At 40.8% G+C, this 21638-nt stretch overlaps 1 protein-coding gene and 1 non-coding gene across 2 annotated transcripts in view; both read right to left on the reverse strand.

Annotated features, from left to right (window-relative positions):
- The window catches only part of LOC145408996 (putative neural-cadherin 2), a 364003-nt gene that overhangs the window by 160645 nt on the left and 181720 nt on the right, over positions 1-21638 (reverse strand). The window contains exons 11-12 of the mRNA XM_080279567.1: positions 15862-16261; positions 6260-6462 (exon numbers count right to left, since the gene is read on the reverse strand). Coding sequence (XP_080135693.1) covers positions 6260-6462; positions 15862-16261 — 603 coding nt within the window. The remainder of the gene's footprint in view (positions 1-6259; positions 6463-15861; positions 16262-21638) is intronic.
- Positions 4248-4366, reverse strand: LOC145409134 (5S ribosomal RNA). Its single transcript, XR_013899057.1, has one exon. It is a non-coding gene; the product is annotated as a 5S ribosomal RNA (ribosomal RNA).

Genomic DNA, 21638 nt, shown 5'->3' on the forward strand with positions numbered 1-21638 from the left:
CCCTTCTCCACTAGAAATCTACCATTTTTATCTCTCACTCCCTTGCTAACTTCACTGCCACCCTGTCTTACTCTCTTCACCTCTTCCAGAACATTTTCTTACAGTCCCTCCTCTTTACACTCACATTCCTTCCAAATTCCTCATCCACTCTCTTCTTACTCTCTTTTACTAATCTTTTCACCTCTCTCTTCCTTTCTACATATAACTGTCTCTTCCACCTCTCAACTTCTTCGACGCCCCTATTTTCATCCATTTATTGTATGCTTTCTTCTTTTGTGCCACAGCCTCTCTCACCTCTTCATTCCACCACGCTGTTCCTTGCAACCCCCTCCGTCTTCTCTTCACCCCACACACAACATCACATGCTGCACATATTTCTTCTGTGAATATTCTGCACACTCCTTCCACGTCCCCCATCTGCTCCAATTCATATTTACCCAATCGTTCCTCCACTTCTCTCTTATATTCTGCCTTTTTCTCATCCTCTTGCAACTTTTCCACTCTCCTTGCAACTACTCCTTCTTCTCGTCCTTCCCTTCTTCTATTTCTCCATCTTATTTGGATCATAATTCTGACCACCACCAAGTAGTGGTCAGAAAGTCCACCCTCAACCTCTATAAGCTCTTGCATCCATTACACATCTTTGCATCCTTTCATCCACACACACATAATCAATCATTGCCTTCCTTTCATTCAGTTCACCACCCACCCTTTTCATCACTCGCCACGTATATCTGTGGATAATTTTGTGCCTGAAGAGGGTATTGGCTATCACCAACCCCCTCCCGGCACAAATGTCCACTAACGCACTGCCATTCTCATCTATCTCAGTAGGCACACCCCACTCACCAACTATTCCATCCACCTTCACATTCTCTACCATTCAAATCACCGATCAAAAACACTCTCTCATTCCTTCCAAACTCTTCCATGCACACTTCCACATTTGTTCAGAAGTCTTCTCTCACTGTGCTTACACGATCTTGCATTGGCGGATACACACACACACAATCGGCCAGATTTGTATTTCAACTTTCAATCTTACCCACACAATGCTTGAGCCAACTGATCCATACTCTCTTATGTTCTTCTTTCATCTTTTACTCACAACAACACACACTCCTTCTTTTGCCCTCTCATTCTCACCTCCTCCAGCACATATACCCAATCGATACTCCCATTCTCTCACACTCTCTCCCTCCATTTAGTTTCAGTTACTCCACATACATCCACTTTCACACCCTCAAGCACCTGGACAATCTCTCTCTCTTTCACCTCATCATTTGCACTCCTTACATTCCATGTTGCGATCCGTCCATTGTCCGGTCCTTGGTCATCATCTTTTGGTCAGTCCTTGTCCGAGGCTTCATGTTCGTCTTTTTAGTTAGCTGTTTTCCTTTGAGGGGCACTAACCATATATATACATATATACATACTATGTAAACTCTCTCTCTCTCTCTCTCTGTATATATATATATATATATATATATATATATATATATATACTATGTAAAGTCATATATATATATATATATATATATATATATATATATATATATATATATATATATATATATACAGGGTGTAACGCGACGTATGACAAAAACTTACACCAATGATCTATCATGTAATTCTGAGTATACTGTATTTTGTTCTATAAACATATGCTCTCTGCGACCCCAGTTCAGTACCCAGCATTCGGCTGTTTTGTGTAAAAGCTCGTTCCTTGCATGCGCCATTGGGTGAGAGCTTCGCAGGGCGACGGGAGACGAGTATTATTAGCTTATACTGTACTATACATAAAAATCCCATATCCTATCAGTACACACGAGTTTTAAGAAGAAACTTTACCTAGTCTATTGATTCTTTAACATCAAGTCATGCATTCATGCAATTCTTTTGCACATATCGACTGTAATTAAGGATTAAATTCAAATTTTATGGCTTGCAAGGGAGAAGGGAGGGAGGACAGGCTGGTGTGTTGTTGCCAGTTATGTAATATTTGGTTTGTAGGATGTTGCTACCAGCATTATCATAACACCCACAGCTCATTTAGTGAAAAAAAACTTATTCTAAAGGGAGATTAGCCTTACTTTAAGTTAGGAAGAATTTTATTAATCACAATTTTTCTGCTGCAAGTAAACGTGGCGCATTGGGTATCTCCACCTGTGTTCCTCTCTGCAGCACATCATCGCAGAATCCGTAAAAAAATACACGATATCTGCATATTCTTCACTGCTGTACGTACGTGGCATGCTGTTTCATGGACATGTGAAGCTGAACCCGGTGAACAACAGAACGCGGAGAACAGTATTTGAAGTATGTGCCTCCCCTGCAAATGTTCCCGTTCAAATGACACTGGACGCAGGGTTGCCAAGTCCTTATCATCAGTCTCGCTAGTTTAGTCCTGAAAACTTGCTAGAATGTCGCTAGATATTAAACACTGCAAAACATCGCTAGAAAATACGATAAAATCTCTAGAATATCACCTAAAAATGGCAAAAATATCCAGAATGTAGCTAGATATCATATTGCCAGATGTTAGTGCCGCAAGTAGAAGCAAGAAAATAGGTCTAGCAACATACTCGTTACATTGGCAATCCTGTATCACTGTTCTCACGTCAGCATATGAAAAAAATGGTGCCACGTTTACTTGCAGCAGAAAAATTGTTATGAATAATAATATTACTCCTGACTTAAAGTGAGGCTAGTCACTCAGTAGGATAATGTTCTTTCACTGAATGAGCTGTGGGTGTTATGATAATGCTGGTAGCAACATCCTACAAACCAAATATTACATAACTGGCAACAACACACCAGCCTGTCCTCCCTCCCTACTCCCTTGCAAGCCATAAAATTTGAATTTAATCCTTAATTACAGTCGATATGTGCAAAAGAATTGCATGAATGCATGACTTGATGTTAAAGAATCAATAGACTAGGTAAAGTTTCTTCTTAAAACTCGTGTGTACTGATAGAATATGGGATTTTTATGTATAGTACAGTATAAGCTAATAATACTCGTCTCCCGTCGTCCTGCGAAACGCTCACCCAATGGCGCATGCAAGGGACGAGCTTTTACACAAAACAGCCGAATGCTGGGTACTGAACTGGGGTCGCAGAGAGCATATGTTTATAGAACAAAATATACTCAGAATTACATGATAGATCATTGATGTAAGTTTTTGTCATACGTCGCGTTACACCCTGTATATATATATATATATATATATATATATATATATATATATATATATATATATATATATATATATATATACACACAGACTCTCTCTCTATCTATTGCTAGACGCCGCAATCCCGTAAGGGGTGGCCATTTGACTTTAAGTCATTTGTTTTACGGGGTGGGGCAGCAACCCTCTACCAACCCACTTGCTGACACGTAGGGAGCACGTGTGATTTGGTTATATGGTTACCATCCTGCGTTGCAAATGGTTTCTTGGCTTACAGGAAATCATTTGGCTTTTCACTCAATGTAAAGCCACCTGTAATGGAAAGAAAAGTAATAAGAAGTGACAGGAAAGATGGGAGAAATACGAAGAGAGGAGGGCAGGCACAGAAAAAGAATGATAAGGCTAAGAAATAAGTAGGCAGCACTACATCAAGTGAGTGGATGATGGTCGCCACCACCTACCACTAATACACAGACATATATATATATATATATATATATATATATATATATATATATGTGTGTGTGTGAAGCCTCTGTGGTACAGTGGTAAAGTGTGCGTTTTCATACACTGGAGAGTGAGGGTTCGTGCCCCGCCAGGGTAATAAACTTTGAGTGCATTCTCCGGGCCATGTACTGCTTTGCCGGACAAAAGGGGTGCTGTGATTGAACCAGTGTCATATACTGTAATGTATGCTTGCACCAAGTTGGTTTGCGCGGGCCAATTACACTTTGTTCAGAGACTAGACACACATCCAAAGCCACTCCAACACTATAATGACACTTACAAGCACTTCTCACCCTACAATCTCTACTAGACAGCCTAAGCCACTTGGTACAGATACTTAGGCTATATCGTCCCCACTTCGGTTGGGATAGGCCTGTCCTGCAGTGGATCTTCAAACGGCCGATGATAATGTATATATATATATATATCATCATTGCCAGACGCCATGTATCCCAAACGGGGTGGCCAAGGGCTTAGAGTTAATTGTTTTACAGGGAGGGGCACTAATCCTCCTCCAACCCCACTTGACACGTAGGGAGAACGTTATGCCAACAGCATCTGGCGTTCCCAGGCGGTCACCCATCCAAATACTAACCAGACCCAACGTTGCTTAACTTCGCTGATCGGACGGGAAGCGGTGTACTCAACGTGGTATGGCCGTTGATATATATATATATATATATATATATATATATATATATATATATGTCAACGGCCATACCACGTTGAGTACACCGCTTCCCTCTCTCTCTCTCTCTCTCTCTCTCTCTATATATATATATATGACCATCTATCCATCTATGTATTTATGTATGTATGTATGTATGTATGTACAGGATGTATGTATGTATCTATTTATGTATCAATGTTTCTATGTATATATCAATGTATGTATGTATGTATGTATGTACGTATGTATATATGTATGTATGTATGTACGTATGTATATATGTATGTATGTATATATGTATGTATATATGCATGTATGTATCTATGTATATATGCATGTATGTAACTATGTATCTATGTATGTTTGTATCTATGTATCTATGTATCTTTGTATGTATGTATTTATGTATGTATGTATCTATCTATCTATCTATCTATCTATGTATCTATATATGTACTGTATGTATGTATGTACGTATGTATGTACTGTATGTATGTATGTATGCATATATGAATCTATGTATCTATGTGTACGTATCTATGAATGTATATATGTATCTATGTATGTTTGTATTTATGTATCTATGTATGTTTGTATTTATGTATCTATGTATGTATGTATATATGTATGTATGTATGTATTTATGTATGTATCTATGTAAGTATGTATGTATGTACAGTATGTATGAATCTGTGTCTACTGTATGTATGTATATCTATGAAAGTATGTACTGTATGTATCTAGATATGATTGTATGTATGTATGTATATATGTACATATGTATGTATGTATGTATGTATGTATGTATGTATGCATGTATGTATGTATGTATGCATGTATGTATGCATGTATGAATCTATGTATCTGTGTGTATAAATCTATGTATCTATGTATGTATGTATCTATATATGACTATGTACGTGTGTGTGTGTGTGTGTGTGTGTGTGTGTGTGTGTGTGTGTGTGTGTGTGTGTGTATGCATTACTTCAAAATGACTCATAGACCCCTGAGAGGGTTAATGCTGTTACCAGGAACCTTCATATCCACATTCCACACATCTTCAGCATTTTAGAACAGTTAGCCTCAGACGATTATAATAGTTGAAAGTGAGGCCGAGTAACTTGTGAGTATTAGTGAGTCACAGCTTGAATGTCATATGTTAATGAATTCAAGTCGACTCATATAAGGGAGGATATGTGCAGATGACACATGGCGGGGATTATCCATTTACTCTTTAACTAAGATAACGTACTGCTTAAGGTATTTATATCTACTTCCAAACACATTTGTTAAGCTTAAGAATGATCTCTTTTTGTGAAGAAGTGACTAATCTATATAATACGTTATCTGGTTAAAGGGATTGGAGATGTTTCGTATATAAGGAAGTAACAATAAGGGTATCGGCAGTTTAACATGGCAACAATACGGATGATCACACTTATACGGATAAACAGCCATGAATGAAGCTCTTTAGAGTCTCTTTACCTTTCAGCTTAAAATGATAGGAAGTGTTGTGAGCAATGTTTTTCCAGTACTTCAGAGCGGTCGACACAGAGATGCTTGCAGTTCACTTCGTCTGGGATAGCTGAAGTATCATATATCAGCAGCCTAGCTTCAAGGATTAACATCCACACTACAATTACATGTGGGAAATTTACAAAAACCAGTTATTGCAGCCTCTGGGTATTCTACAATAACCCGTTTTTGCAGAGTAACATTCTAATCATTAATACCACTTGCGATTTCCACAAAGCTATAATTTTTGCAGCCTTCTTCAACGGGTTATCACTGACATCCATATTACCTTCTCAGTCGAGTTTTCCACAAGTAAATCATTTACCCAGCCTAGCTTCAAGGGTTATCATTTCCACCCACACTAGAGTCTCACCTGCGTTTTCCACAAGTAAACCATTTTGGCGCCTGGCTTCATGGGGTTGTCGTTGATGTCGTCTATGATGACGGTGACGTTATAGGTCGCTGTCAGGCCCCCCACATCAGCAACCCGCACCAACACCTCCAGCTGACGGTATTCCTCGCGGTCCACTGGACCTCGCGTCCACAGTTCACCTCCACCACGACCACTGTCTAAATCTAGCAAGCAGCAATAACGGTGGCTGTTAAGTATTTCAAAATTTTTATTTTATAAGTGCTACCAGCTAACAGTTACATTTACTTTTATAAAGACCATTCATGGTGATGGAGTTTAAGCCTTTCACCAGACGACTTTATTAGACTTTAGCAGATTCGTAAAAAGTACTCAACTTTACTACTTAAAAGTATTATTACATTTACAAAATTTCATTCATGTTGAAGTAAAAGCATCGTGAGATAAATGTACTCTAGTAAAAGTAATAAAATAGCTGGTTCATATAATATTCAAGTACTGAAAGTAAAAAATAGCCATCACTTCTCAGTCACCTCCAAGCTACAAACTAGTTAATTATTCGGCGTCGTCAATACGACACTGGGGGAAATGAAGAATGCTGTGAAGTGGTTAAAAAAAAAAAATAAAATGGAAAGACATCAGGTGTTGATGAGGTGTATGTACAGAAGATTAAGTGTAGTTAATAGTGTGCAACAAAGTGTCAGTAAGAAATATTTATGAAAGCTTGGAGGAGTGCTATTTTTTAGATGAGTGGGTTAAGGCTGTGATTGTCTATCTACCTATCTATCTATTGCCGGACGTCTTAATCCCGTACGGGGTGGCCACAAACAAATCGCCTCCACGTCGCTCTGTCCCCCGCCATTTCACTGCCCTACTCCCAACTCACACCCCGCTCTCTCATTTACCTTTCCACTCCTCACTCACATACACTCTCCTCGTCAGTCTCTCACCCTCCATCTCTCCACACGGTCAAACCACCTCAGTGTGTTCTTCCTAACGCTTCCTATCACATCCACATCCACACCACAACGCCATGTGACTCCACTGGCTCCTCTTAAATAACTCATTTCTACTGCTCTCACTCTTGACTTGTGTCCTTCCAACAACGTCCAAGCTTCACTTCCATACGTTAGAGTTGGTATCACAATACTGTTGTGTAGAAACGTTTTCACTTCCATGTTCACTTCCCTGTTTCTTATCACTGTTTTCAAGGAACCAGCAACCTTCCTTCCTTGTTGTACCCTTTCAAGCACTTCACCCTCCAAACTCCCATCCTTACTCATCGCACTCCCCAAGTACTTAAACATACATTTTCCATTTCATCACCATCCAACCTCACTGTACATTCACTGACGTCACCTCTCTCAAAGACCATCACTTTACTCTTCCCTACATTCACCTTTAGATTCCGTTTCTTACACACTCTCCCAAACTCATCCACCAAGCCTTGCAGCTCCCCTTCGTCTTCACTTAACAACACAGTATCATCTGCAAACAACAGTACAGGGAGTTTTCAAACACTACCCTCTTTCACTAGGGCCACTCCAACATCCACTGCCCTACCTTGTATCTCTTTTATTACCCCATCCATGTACAGATTGAACAACCATGGAGACATGACACATCCCTGTTTCAACCCAACCTTCAAAGAGAAAAACTCACTCAGTTCACCATCCACACGCACTGCAGCCTTAGCACCATCATACATACTCTTCACAGCATTCAACAACTTCCCACATACTCCATATATTCTTAATACTTTCCACAGTCCTTGTCTATCCACCATGTCATATGCTTTCTCCAAATCCATGAAACCTGCATACAACTTCTTTCCCTTCTCTAGAAACTTTTCCACTAAAGATCTAAGAATGAATATCTAATTTACACAACCTCTTCCCTTCCTAAAGCCTCCCTATTCTTCTCCAACTAATTCCTCTGTTAATTCCCGAACTCTGTCAATAAGTATTCTACCATACACTTTTCCTATTACACTAAGAAGACAAATGCCCCTATGATTACCACACACTTCTTTTTCCCCTTTAACTTTGCACAAGGGAATAATTATACTTGACTTCCAATCCTCCGGGACTCTACCTTCCTCCCAGGCCAATCTGCACAGCTTCCACATCCATTCTACTACTATCTCTCCCCCATGCTTCAGCATTTCACCACACACTCCATCAATTCCTGGGGTTTTTCCCAATTTGACTTTCTTCATTGCTTCCACAACTTCTATCCTACTGATTTCTTCCTGTCTTCTCACCTCCCTCCTTCTCCTAGCCATTCCCCAGCCACTTATACTCACATTACTTCCATTCTCTATGCTCAACAATTCCTTAAAGTGTTGTCTCCATCTGCTCATTTTTTCTCCCTTCTCCACTAGTAATCTACCATTTTTATCTTTCACTCCCCTACTAACTTCACTGCCACCCTGTCTTACTCTCTTCGCCTCTTTCCAGAACATTTTCTTAGTCCCTGCACTTTGCACTCAAATTCCTTCCAAATTCCTCATCCACTGTCTTCTTACTCTCTCTTACTAATCTTTTCACTTCTCTCTTTCATTCTACATATAACTCTCTCTTCCGCCTCTCAACATCCTCCACGCCCCTATTTCTCATCCATTCATTGTATGCTTTCTTCTTTTGTGCCACAGAAGGTCTCACCTCTTCATTCCACCATGCTGTTCCTCACACCCCCCTCCGTCTTCTCTTCACCCCACACACCACATCACATGCTGCACACATTTCTTCTGTGAATATCTTGCACACACCTCCCACGTCCCCCATCTGCTCCAATTTATATTTACCCAATCGTTCCTCCACTTCTCTCTTATATTCTGCCTTTTTCTCATCCTCTTGTAACCTTTCCACTCTCCTTGCAACTACAGTACTCCTTCCTCCAGTCCATCTCTTCTTTTTTTTCCATCTTACCTGGATCTTGATTCTGGCCACCACCAAGTAGTGGTCAGAAAGTCCACTCCCCCAGCCTCTATAAGCTCTTGCATCCATTATACAACTTCGCATCCTTTCATCCACACATAATGAAACATTGCCTTCCTTTCATTCAGTTCACCACCCATCTTTTTCATCACACGCCATGTATACCTGTGGATCATTTTATGCCTGAAGAGGGTATTGGCTATCACCAACCCCCTCCCAGCACAAATGGCCACTAACGCACTGCCATTCTCATCTATCTCAGCAGGCACACCTCACTCACCAACTATTCCGTCCACCTTCACATTCCCTACTTTACCATTCATATCACCGATCAAAAACACTCTCTCATTCCTTCCAAGCTTTTCCATGCACACTTCCATATTTGTCCAGAAGTCTTCTCGCACTCTGCTTGCATGATCTTGCGCTGGCGCATACACGCACGGAATCGCCCACATTTGTATTCCAACTTTCAATCTTACCCATACGATCCTTGAGCCAACTGATCCATACTCACTTATGTTCATCCATCTTTTACTCACAACAATACACACTCCTTCTTTTGCTGTGTTTGTGCTCTGTATAAAAACAAAGGTGATGAAAGTAAGTAAAAATATATGATATAAGTGTGATGAGGGTTGTAGGAAAGGTATACTAAAAAACTTAAACAGAAGATAAGGAATGCCTCAGAATGTGTGGTAGGTTAGGAACAGGTTGGCTTTAGGAGTGGTACGGGGTATGTGGATTGTATATCTGCAATCAGAAAGGCAGTGGGGAAAGCTTGTGACAATTACTGCAAGGTATTATTTTATGGTATTATGGCACATATGGATCTAGTGAATACTCCTGATAATTTTTATGATGATAATGAATGGAGGCCAGCGTAATGGCAGGGGACAGGGGGACATGGAGACGATTTGTTTGCGGCCACCCCTTACGGTAGGGTTCCTCAATTACTTTCTTTGAATGTCCAATCATATTATCTTCCTTTGTGGCAGAGGTCCGGATGAAAAATCTTGTATTTGATATCACTAATGGAATAAAACACTTTCATTTATGTTAATGTAATGGGACTGTGCGGAAAGTTACTACCCTGACCAAAGCAAAAATAAGGTTAAAGCAGATATCCTTTTTTCTCGTTGGTAAGGTGGTTAAGTGCGAATCTACAAACTCCCAGCTTCTCAAAAAAAAAAAAAAAAAAAAAAAAATCTATTGAATAAATTGTTATTGCCTTCCTTACATAAGCATGGTCACTTTAGCACTGCCACCACCACTTTAGCACCATACCTCGTACGAGTGAACAGTCTAACAATTGTCAGTATCCCTCTGCCAGCTAAGCATTTGAACAGGCTAATGGCAACAGTCTGTGGGTAAGTGCAGTGCAGTTTTTTAAATACAGTATTCTAGTGGCGAAGACTACCATTCTCTTGTTACCAATGTTTAATCCTGATGAGATGACACTGATAATTTTCTATTCAAAGATATGAAACTCTCGTTACTATGAGTAATGTGAGCACCTAGAATTGCTGGGAAAAATAGTGATCTCTTTGTTAATCGTTTGTCTCACTAGTTTGCATTATAGCCACGAAATGGACAGGTCTGCATTATTGCGGTAGCTAAACATACTTTATAATGGTAGCCTGATGAAGTGAAATTTATTTGAGCCGTATTTTGGGCGAAATTCATTCAAATATGTTACGTATTGCGCTTTTTTATTTGAGGGGGATACTTAATATTTAGAGATGGAATGGCTGGGGTACACACCTGACCTCGTCTGGGTCCGCCATTTAAGTAACACTGCTTTACAGGATTAAGGCGTCTGGCTATAGATAGATAGATTGATAGATAGATAGACAGATAGATAGAAAGCTGACGGCTATCTATGGGAAGATGGACATTTTAATGTGTGGTTAAGATAAGCGTTAGAGCGTAGGTGTAATGTCCCAATGATTATCTGTGTACTGTATATATCTGTCCATCTGCATCTGTCAATCTACTACCCCCCCCCTCTCTCTGCCTCTCTCTCTCTCTGTCTCTCTGTCTCTGTCTGTCTGTCTGTCTGTCTGTCTGTCTCTCTAATATTAATGGGGATATGAGGTAAAAACTACATTGTGTGAGAGAGAAAGAGAGAGAGAGAGAGAGAGAGAGAGAGAGAGAGAGAGAGAGAGAGAGAGAGAGAGTTGTAGTATAGAGTTCAATGCTTCGATAACACTAATTTTTATATTTATCATCATCATCCGGACATCCTTTCCCACCCTAGGGCAGGAAGAGCAGTAGAAACGTACAGATAGCCAATATCTGCGCAATGCAATGGGCCACGCTTCCGTCCACTCATCATTCAAGCACTCGAAATCCTAGCTCCATCAGATAGCTCCCCCCCCCCCACACAAAAAAAATCATCACATTCTGTAGCTTCACATACTCCTATCTGATAGAACCAATCCGAATCCTGTCATGTCTAAAAAGGGTGCCAAATCCTTGATCATGTGCTTCTCACAATATTCATCCAGCCAGTTCGGTCTCTTGTCAGTCTCTTTGCCTCTCCAACTTCCATACCTCCTTCCTTCTTCAAATTCTCTCAGATATACTTTTTTCACCACTCTATTGTCATCCACCCTCTTCTTATGACCATACCATCTCAGTACACTCTCTTCGATTCTGGTGTACACAGACTTCCTCATTCCGCATCTTTCACGTATCACATTATTCTGTATCCTATCCATTCTCTGTACTCCACATACATTCCTCAGCAGTCCCATCTCCACTGCTCTTACTCCTGACTTTTCATTTCCATGCCACACCAAAGTCTCACAAATGAATGTTAAAGCTGGCACTAACACTCCTTCATGTAAACCTCGCGCTGCTGCAATAATGAAGCCTGTTTCTTATCAAGGCCTTCATAGCACCAGCTACTTTCCTTCCTTGTGTCACTCTATTTTCCACTTCTTTTGCACATTTTCCTCTCTTTTCTATCACTGTACCCAGGTATTTGAACTCTCTCACCAATTCCAGTCTCTCTCCATTCACTGTAACATCACATTAGGAGTCACCTTCTCTCTCAGTAACCATCACTTCATTCTTTTCTACATTTACTCTCAAGGCACGACGCTCACAGACATCTACAGAACTCAGCACCAGTTTACCAAGATCTTTTCAGGTATTTGGAAGCAGTACTACATCATCAGCATACAACAGATTTGAGATTTTCCATCCATCGCCGTTCAATTCCAACTCCTCGTCGCTCTCTATTTACTCATGTTTTTAATTCTTTCATCACCCCATATACAGATAGATAGATAGATAGATAGAGCCTATATATATATATATATATATATATATATATATATATATATATATATATATACTGTATATTGTGGTAGCTGGGGGCGCTCACCATCCACTCACTCAATGTAGTACTGCTCTCGGGTGTCTACCCTGTCCTCTCCTCCATCTTTCTTTCCTTCCATCTTCTTCTATCTTTCTTTCCTTCAGTCTTTCCTCGTCCTTCTGCCTACGGGTGACTTTACACTCCCTCTTCTGTCTTTCATTCCTTCATTCTTTCCTCGTCCTTCTGCCCATGGGTGACTCTACACTGAGTAACAAGCATAATGGTTTCCTGTACACCAGGAAACTATTTACTACGCTGGGTGGTAATCATATAACCAAATTTTGGTGCCTGGTGGTTTAGTGGGTAATTTTGTGCTCCAATTGGACTGAGCCGGTGAAGGTTTATATCCAAGGAGTGGTTGGGGTTTATTGCTCACGTAATGCCACTCATGGATGTGTGAGGTTGGTCACTCTCATTTTAAATGTCAGGACCAACTGCCTAGCCCCGGGCTCCTACGCTCCTCATGGGGCAACGTAGGATTGGATGATGGATGGATAGATAGATATTGGATGATGGATGGATAGTCAGATAGATAGATAGACAGATACTGAACGACCACATGGGGACATCAGGCAACTTTGTCGCACGCCCACATTGATCGTGGAATACACTTAGTATCCCATTTACCCGTACACATGCCTCACTACCATCATAAAATCTCTCAGAGGCATCTAGCAGCTTGTCATCTACACCGTACGTGCGCAAAACTTTTCACAATTTTTCTCTGTCTTCTTTGTCGTATGCTTTTTTCAAATCCATAATTGCCATAAACACCTTGTCCTTCTCACAAGCCTTCCCCACTATTTGTCTCACTGCAAATATTCGATCTACACATCCTCTGCCACTCTTAAAGTCACCCTGTTCGTCACTCACTAGGACTTCTGATATCTCTCTTACTTTCCCAACACTCAATATACTTATGCCACGATAATTCTTGCACTCACTTCGCTCACCTTTATCTTTGCACAGGGTACAATCACTGCCTTCTTCCATTCTACTGGCACGGTTTCACTCATCCATGCCTTTTTACATAATCACTTCATTCCACTTTCCCCACTACACTTAACCATCTCTTATACACCTCATCTCTAGCTGCTTTCCCATTTTTCAGCCGTCTCATAGCGTTCTTCACCGCTGCGAGTGTCGCATTTCCTGGCACTGCATTCCTTCTCCGTACATACCCAAACCCAATCATGTTAATAGTCGTTTTGCTCACTACATTCCCATTCATCAGCCTTTCAAAATATTCTTCCCATCTGGTCCTTCCTTCATCCCCACGGGTTAATACTCTACCAATTACACCTTTCATACTTTTACATTTCTTTTCACTGACACTTCTACATATCCGCACCTCTTTCCAGGATAACTTCCTATTTCAGAGTAATTTGTATTCATTTCTCTTCCTAGATCATCATTCACCTCCATTTACCTCTTCATTTGTCTCTACGTGCTTCTTGCTCTCAGTATTTTCAGTTCTTATTTCAACTGAACCCCTGTCCTGTATCCACTCCAGCCACTTCTTCCTCTTTCCCTCCACTGCCGTCTCAACCTCTTCAACCCAGCATGCCGTACATTTCTTCTATGTTGTTACTCTTGCCACACCACACACTGCTTTTGCATTCCTAACTAAGCAATCCTTATATGTATTCCACAGGCTGTCCAGATCCACTTCATTCCAATTCACTGAATCTAACTCCTCCCCACTTTGTCAAGAAGCACTCGTATCAGCATCTAATGGCAATAGTTATTTGTGCCCTTTGATTGATAAGAGTGACAGAGAAGGCGTCCTTAATACAAGTGAGTGTAGTTATACCCGTCCCCGAGCCGAGAGGTATTGTTCTCACTCTGTTTGTCTGCTTATTGGTCTGTCTCTCTGTCTCTCTGTTAACAACTTTACGCGAAAGCTCCTGATGCAATTTTGAATAAAATTGCAGCGATGATGGGCTATGACCATATGCTCGCCTGATCAAATTCTGGGCCAATTTGGACCATGGCCCAGCCTTTAGGCCCAAAAAAACTTGTTAAAAATGTAAACAAAAATCTTTTTTTCGCCATTACTTCTATCAGATTCGTCATATCGACATGAAACCAAAACCTGAAGATGCATCTTTCAAATCTGCATCCTATAACATGGCTCGTATTCCACCAGAGGGGTCACCCCCCAGTTAGCGGTAGGGGGGTCAATGTCAGGTGGGTCGGGCCTAAAATTTCAAATGAGCATAAGATCGTAAATTTTCACCCGATTTACTCCAAATTTGATAATTGACAGCTTTCACTAGATAGGCTATGCTGTTGTGTTTATACGTCAGCATTAAAATGGCTGGCAGGGACGGGTTTGCTATACCTTGGCACCGCTTCTTATTTAAATTTCTCATGAACCTGAGAATTGCCTTCAAATTTTGCAAAAAAAAAAAAAAAACAGAGAGAGATTCTTAAAACATCAGGCAACGCCACTAGTTATTTCCACCGCAGTGTTACACATCTCACACAATAGATAATTACTATACATAGAATATCTGATTGTCTAAACACCCATATGCTTGGTACTTGCATTAAGGACAATCATGTTAACAAATTAAGAGAACTGGTATCACAGTATTATTAGGGTACATCACATAAAAAAAAAAAAATCCATCACAGGACGCCATTAGTACTAAAGAAAGACAGCTGGGTAGGTTGTTTGTATTTAATAATCTGGTGGAAATGGTTAAGGACGTATGCTTATGAAAACAAAGATCTGTGTAGGTAATACTGTTACCAGTTGACGATGGCACTGTCTTACTGCATATAATGTGCTTCCATACTTTACGGTGAAGAAATATGCATTATTTTCATAATGTGCTCTTCCTTTCGACCACAGTTTTATACTTACTATCATAATTAAACAAGCATTAGGTTAAGAAGGTCATAAAGAAAAGAAAGGTATGTTCTGCACTGCAGCAACCTATGACGTCGTTTTACTCATACTCTTGACTAAATGTATCCCATAAAATTCGTAGAGCTCGGCAGAAAAAATCACAATCTATCTATCTATCTATCTATATACTCTCTCTCTCTCTTGGCATTATGATACATATGTTTACATTAAAGCTGCACTGAGTCAGAGAAATCAAGCTAAGAACAGTGTTCCAATTGCATTACCATGTTGGAGGCGACGAGTGCAGGTGTTTTAATATGACGACCCTAAGTCACACGCTCACTAAGGATGCAGCCCCTCCATGTTATAGAGCTCAGTGCTGATCACCCACACTTACGACCCGACACACCTCAAATGTACTTACGTGGGTCGAACTTGAGTGTGATGAGGTGCAGGACATGGTCAGGATTGTCAGGATGAAGTGCAAGGCTAAAGGGCGGGCCGTGTCCCAAGGCCCACACGTCCGGGTCGGTGAGCTTGAGGACACCGAGACGGGTGGGCGGGTCGTCCTCCGTGACGTGCAGCAGCGTAGGCGGCAGCAGGACAGGCGGACAGTCGTTGACGTCCGTCACGGTGATGGTAAGCGTAGCAGTGGCTGAGAGGAGTGGCACCCCTCGGTCCACCACCACTACCCGCGCCTCACCCTTCCCTCCACCATCAGCCTCACGGTCCAGCCCTGTCCGCAGCCGCACTGCTCCACCAGCATCCACCGTCAGGACGCCCCATCCGCCCTCCACCCGGTAGTCCACCAGCCCACGCCCACCCTGTCGGTCATCCACTCAGCACTATCTCAAAATTTACTTATGCTATGTGGTTTATGCATCTTAACTACGCTCCTTTTGTCTTACAGTGAACCTACCAGTCCTTATTTTACCAATCATTCCTTTAACACTAATACTTAATAACATTTACTTACCTGTTCCATCACATTCACAACGCGATGTATCATTATTTTGGTTGTGTTTCCAAGAACTCCCCCCCCCCTTTTTTTTTTTAACATACCCACCTTTTTTCTCAACCTACATACAATAGACACAGTGCGTATAAGATATTTGGGAGTTGGGTTAGACAGATCACAGATACAACTATTGGTATTTACAGAGAATTTTATCACCTCTTTCTGCAAACTTTGAATACAGTATTACACATATCACCACAGTTTATATCTACGCTGCTTATATTCCTGCCTACAGCCAAATATCTCATTTGTAGCAGTAATATGAAGTAATATTTCTCCTTAATTCCAACAACCTTTATTTCCTATCCACTGAGAGCAAATATGATAGGGGTAGACTATGCTGTTAAAAAGAAGGCATACTGTGTTGGAAGACAGTGATAAATTACATCAACTCCAATACCCACCAAAGAAATCGTACGAGGTAGTATCTGGAAAAAAAAAATGAAAAGAAAGCACAAACGTCGGAAAGACTCTGACTGCCCAGAAAATAAATAAAACAAACATGTAAATACTATCCAGGACTTCGAAAGCGAAACTTGGCGATGTTGTTTATAATTTCAGACGACGGAAGGGAATTTTTGTTGTTGACGTTATTCACTGATTAACAGTATTCCTCTTGTCATTCAGTAACAGGTTCATAATCGTGCACAAGCAGGATTTCACCGCTTCTCGCCGTGACCGACAAGATTACTCTAAATGAAAAATGACGCTTTAACTTACAGCAGTGACACACCTTCGAGTGGACCTGGAACCGCCTCCCCCCCCCCCCGTCAAAGCTTTGTTCCTTCCATTGGATCCCTCATTAACGACTGCGTGTATCCTAACTCCTCAGCAGTGAGATTCCCCAAGATAGGGCTAACTCCCACCCAAGCCAACCCATTAGTGAAAACCTTGCTAGGCCGTTGTTTCAAAGCCAAACTCCAAAGACAAGAAAGATCTCAATTTACGGAAAATTATAATCATTAACCTAACTAAACATAACCCACAACATTGCGGCATTTCTCTCTGATCTTTAAGCGCGTGCGCCACACACACACACACACACACACACACACACACACACACACACAGTATTTAGTGGGGAAAAAAAAAAAAGGTATATCATTTGACTCCGCCCGTTTCATAGTTTCAAATACTTTGTAAACTTGACATCACCTCACGTAATAGCATCTGCACATAAAGTAGCTTTACTCCTCTCCACTTCCATCTTATAGGAGCTGCCAAGCATGGGCCAGCTGGTCTATTATTCTCTCTTCTTATGGTATTAAGGCCTTAGACGTTGCCAAGCTGAGACGTTTTAGATGGTGCGCTTAGCTCTGTGCAAATCATTGTGGTATCTGAGGCTTCAACCATTATTTCTTGGCTTGGAATGAACGTTCAATCTCCTGGTAAAAAGCCTGCAGTTTAACTCATTAGATTATGGGGCTATATATTATACGATACTATACAGGATGTATCTGAGTGTTATCATTTCTGGTGCTGCTTTCTGGGGCATATTCCCGTCAGAAATAGTTTATGAACAAGGAATCAGTTTTCGTTGGTTACAGAGATATACTGTGAGTCAATGTAAGTGCTGTATTCTAAGAAATAAGCTATAAATCTGTTTATATGAATTGTGTCTTGATAGTGTATACGGCCTGTAAGATTTACAGATGTCTTTTGGTGTGGCCACATTTTGTTCATAGTAGTGGGTGATCGAATGATCATCTTCAGCTTTATTTTTTATTCAAGGAAGAAGGAACCAAAGGCCAGGAACCTGTAAATGGTTCCCTCCAAGAAAAAGACAAAACAAAAACAAGACAAGAGAGCCAATTTCAAGAAATGTTCACTTCGAGATGCCTGGACACACTGCGTTTGAAAGACTGGAGATCATAGGCAGTAGGAAAAACAGACAGAGGGAGACAGTTCCAGAGTTGACTTGTTGCATACATGCAGGACTGGGAGTAACGGTTAATTCTTGCATTAGAAAGTTGGGCAGAAAAAGGATGAGAGTTTGTTACTAGACGGGTGCTACGCGCCCGCCGTAGTAGAGGAGGGATGCAAGCAGACATTTCAGACGAGCAGTGACCACTGAAGTTGGGGCAGAAAAGAGATAAAGATGGAACAGCACTGCGAAGGTGTAGAGGTTGAAGGGAGCTATTAAGAGGAGGAAAGTTGACGAGACGAAAAGCCTTTGACTCCACCTTGTTGAGAAGAGCTGTAGGTTGGGAGCCTACTAACTCATGAGAGTTGTACTCTACACAAGGGCGAATAAAACCCGTGTATACTGTCAACAACTGTGCAGGGATAAAGAAGGCATGGAGTCCGCTTAGCATACCTAATCTCTTGGAAGCAGATTTAACGAGTTAGGTAATGTGTTCTTCCCAAGATAAATCCCGAGAGAATGAAACCCCAAGTATGCTTAAAGCTGATGCAGGAATAAGCTGAATATTGTTAAAAATTAGAGGGTACTCCGGTGGAAGATTTTGTTGGGTTGATAGATGTAAAAACTGAGTTTTTGATGCATTAAAAACAACAGTGTTACTCTTACCCCAATCAGTGATATGAGCCAAGTCAGACATTAGGTATGCCTTAGCCTCATCCCTTGTTTGTTGAAGTAACTGCTGAGACTGAGGCTGTGGGAAGCGCATAGGAAGGTGAAGGGTGATGTCATCAGCGTATGAGTGAATAGGATTAGATGCACAGCTTAGAAGGTCATTGATGAACAAAAGAAAGAGAGTTGGTGATAGGACAGAGCAGGAGGAACACCACTATTGATAGCTCTAGGAGAAGAACGGTAGCCGTCTACAGCAGGAGCTATAGAACGACCAGAAACGAAGCTTGAGATAAAGGCACAGATTGAAAGATAGAAACTTTAAGAGGGTAGTTTGGAAATTAAAGATTGATGCCAGACTTGATCGAAAGCCTTTGAGATGCCAAGTGCAATGGCAAAGTTTTCGCCAAAGCCCCGAAAAGAGGATGACCAGGAGTCTGAGAGGTATATGAGAAGATCGCCATTGGAGCGTTCCTGACGGAACCCATACTGGCGATCGGAACGAAAGTTGTGATAGGAAAGATACTTTAAAAATTATTCAACATGCAGCATCTAACTCTATAAGAAGAACAAAAGGTTCATTCACTTACATAGCAGCTTCATTTTTTTCCCTCTGATATGTATCTAACGCATCATACACAGTGTCTTCCATGTGACTCGGTACAAGACATGTCAAGTTGGCTAAGATCAGGCGATGTGGTGGCATCTTGTTTTTTGGCCAACAGTAACGGTTCCCGTTTCCATAACCACTGGAAACTGACCCTCTTGTTATAATATATCACATTTGAATGCAAAGAACACACGAATCTGCCTTTTAGATTAATATCGTTTACTTCTTGTATATTTCTCTTTGTTTAACCACTTCAGTTTGGATGCCATCCCTTTCAGTTTGTTCATTTTGCTCCAGTAATTTTTACTTCAGCTTTTGACAAGGTCTAGTGTCTGAATGATCTATCTATAGATGAATAAAATCGTTAGAAGATGGCAATAATAAATGAAAGGGACATTCCTAAGATCAGTAGGTGACATGCACTTCACATACTCTCACAATTCTAAGATATATTCAATGTGTTAATGCTACGGTAAACAAAAGGCATGGTATAACCCTAGGTACGCATCTCCGTACCTAATTCATTCATATACTTCACTTTTTTGTTAATACCTTTCGATCCTCAGCTCTATACCTCGCTTTATATGCTTGATATCCAGTTACATGCATGTACTTGACCTACTACGGCTCCTTCAACCCACCTGCAAGCTCACATTTATACAATTTCTAGTATCCTATCAATATTAATTTTCTGGATGGCCATTGTATATTAGCACAATCTCTTCTATCCTTCATCAAAGTATTACATTATTACACATTTTTCATGAATCTATGTGTCTCACACTATCCATGCTGCTGTCAAACACAAAACAATAGTTCTCTCTTTTCACTCCTGAAGATGTATATTCTTGTCATACTAGAGTGTAGACTCACTCGTTAATATCGACATGAACCCAACTTATGAAATCATCTTGCGGCGTCTATAGCCAATCTTCTGTTTCGTATAAAAACATTCATAGCACCGGCCACCTTTCTTCCATGTTCTATTCTCCAGTTCTCTCTCGATATCCTGAACACACATGCATCTAGTTTCTATCACTGTACCCAAGTAATGAGGGTAACTGGTGGTAAGTGATGGTGACCATCATCCACTCACAGTGCTGCCTGTTTCTTCCTTCACCTTGTTATTCTTTTTCTATTGCTGCCTGCTTCTTCTTTCATCTTCTTATTCTTTTTCTGTCTGCCATCTCTCTTCCTATTTCTCCCATCCTTCCTGCCACTCTTTGCTACTCTTATTCCCATTTTGATGTCTCTACACTGAGCGACAAGTCTAGTAGTTTCCTGTAATCCATGAAACCATTTACAACGCTAGATGGTAACCATATATCCAAATAACCTGATGATGCTGAGCCTGCTAAAATGTCCATGTTAACTCGGTGGAGAGAAGGAAATGTGGAGTCCATCCGGGAACCAAACTCCACACTCTTCGCTATCTACCGCAAGGGAACATCAGTTCACTGCACAGGATGGCCATGCAGGGGTGATTGCATTACTGCAGTTGATGGGTCTGCTTGGCCAGACAGACCGGAGTTACTCAGTAACAACAACAATATAGGTAACTCATAAAAGCCTTGGTCTCTCCTTGGTTTATGGCTTAGAGCTGTAAGGCCTAGAGCTACAGGTGGTTCAGGTGGTAGTGAACTCCTTTGCTTGAGTGAACGCCGCCTCAAACAAAGTCTTTTTTTCCTTCTCATTCAAGTACTTTGAGCAGGACAGAGCATTTCATATAATTATCTTTATCACTTCACGAGCACACCCAGTGAAGAAAGCGAAATATTATTACTTTCAGAGATAACCTTATTTTCATGGCCACTGTCAGTCGCATATGGAGACATATTGTCCCGAACAATCAAAAGTAGTTATGGAGTATGTTCCAGTATGACACTTATATTTTCCTCACGGAGATGACATCTCCCTTCAATAATAACCATTACATTTATATAAAAGCACAGTCACAGTCCTTTTTTCCACTCTCTTGGAACAGTTCCCCTCATCTAAGTTACCTTGCACATAATATACAGTCATGAAGCTCTTTCCATA

The sequence above is a fragment of the Coenobita brevimanus genome, chromosome 79, assembly GCF_032717465.1.
Source record: "Coenobita brevimanus isolate Jiangsu-jjx chromosome 79, ASM3271746v2, whole genome shotgun sequence".
In the NCBI taxonomy this organism is placed as follows: domain Eukaryota; kingdom Metazoa; phylum Arthropoda; class Malacostraca; order Decapoda; family Coenobitidae; genus Coenobita; species Coenobita brevimanus.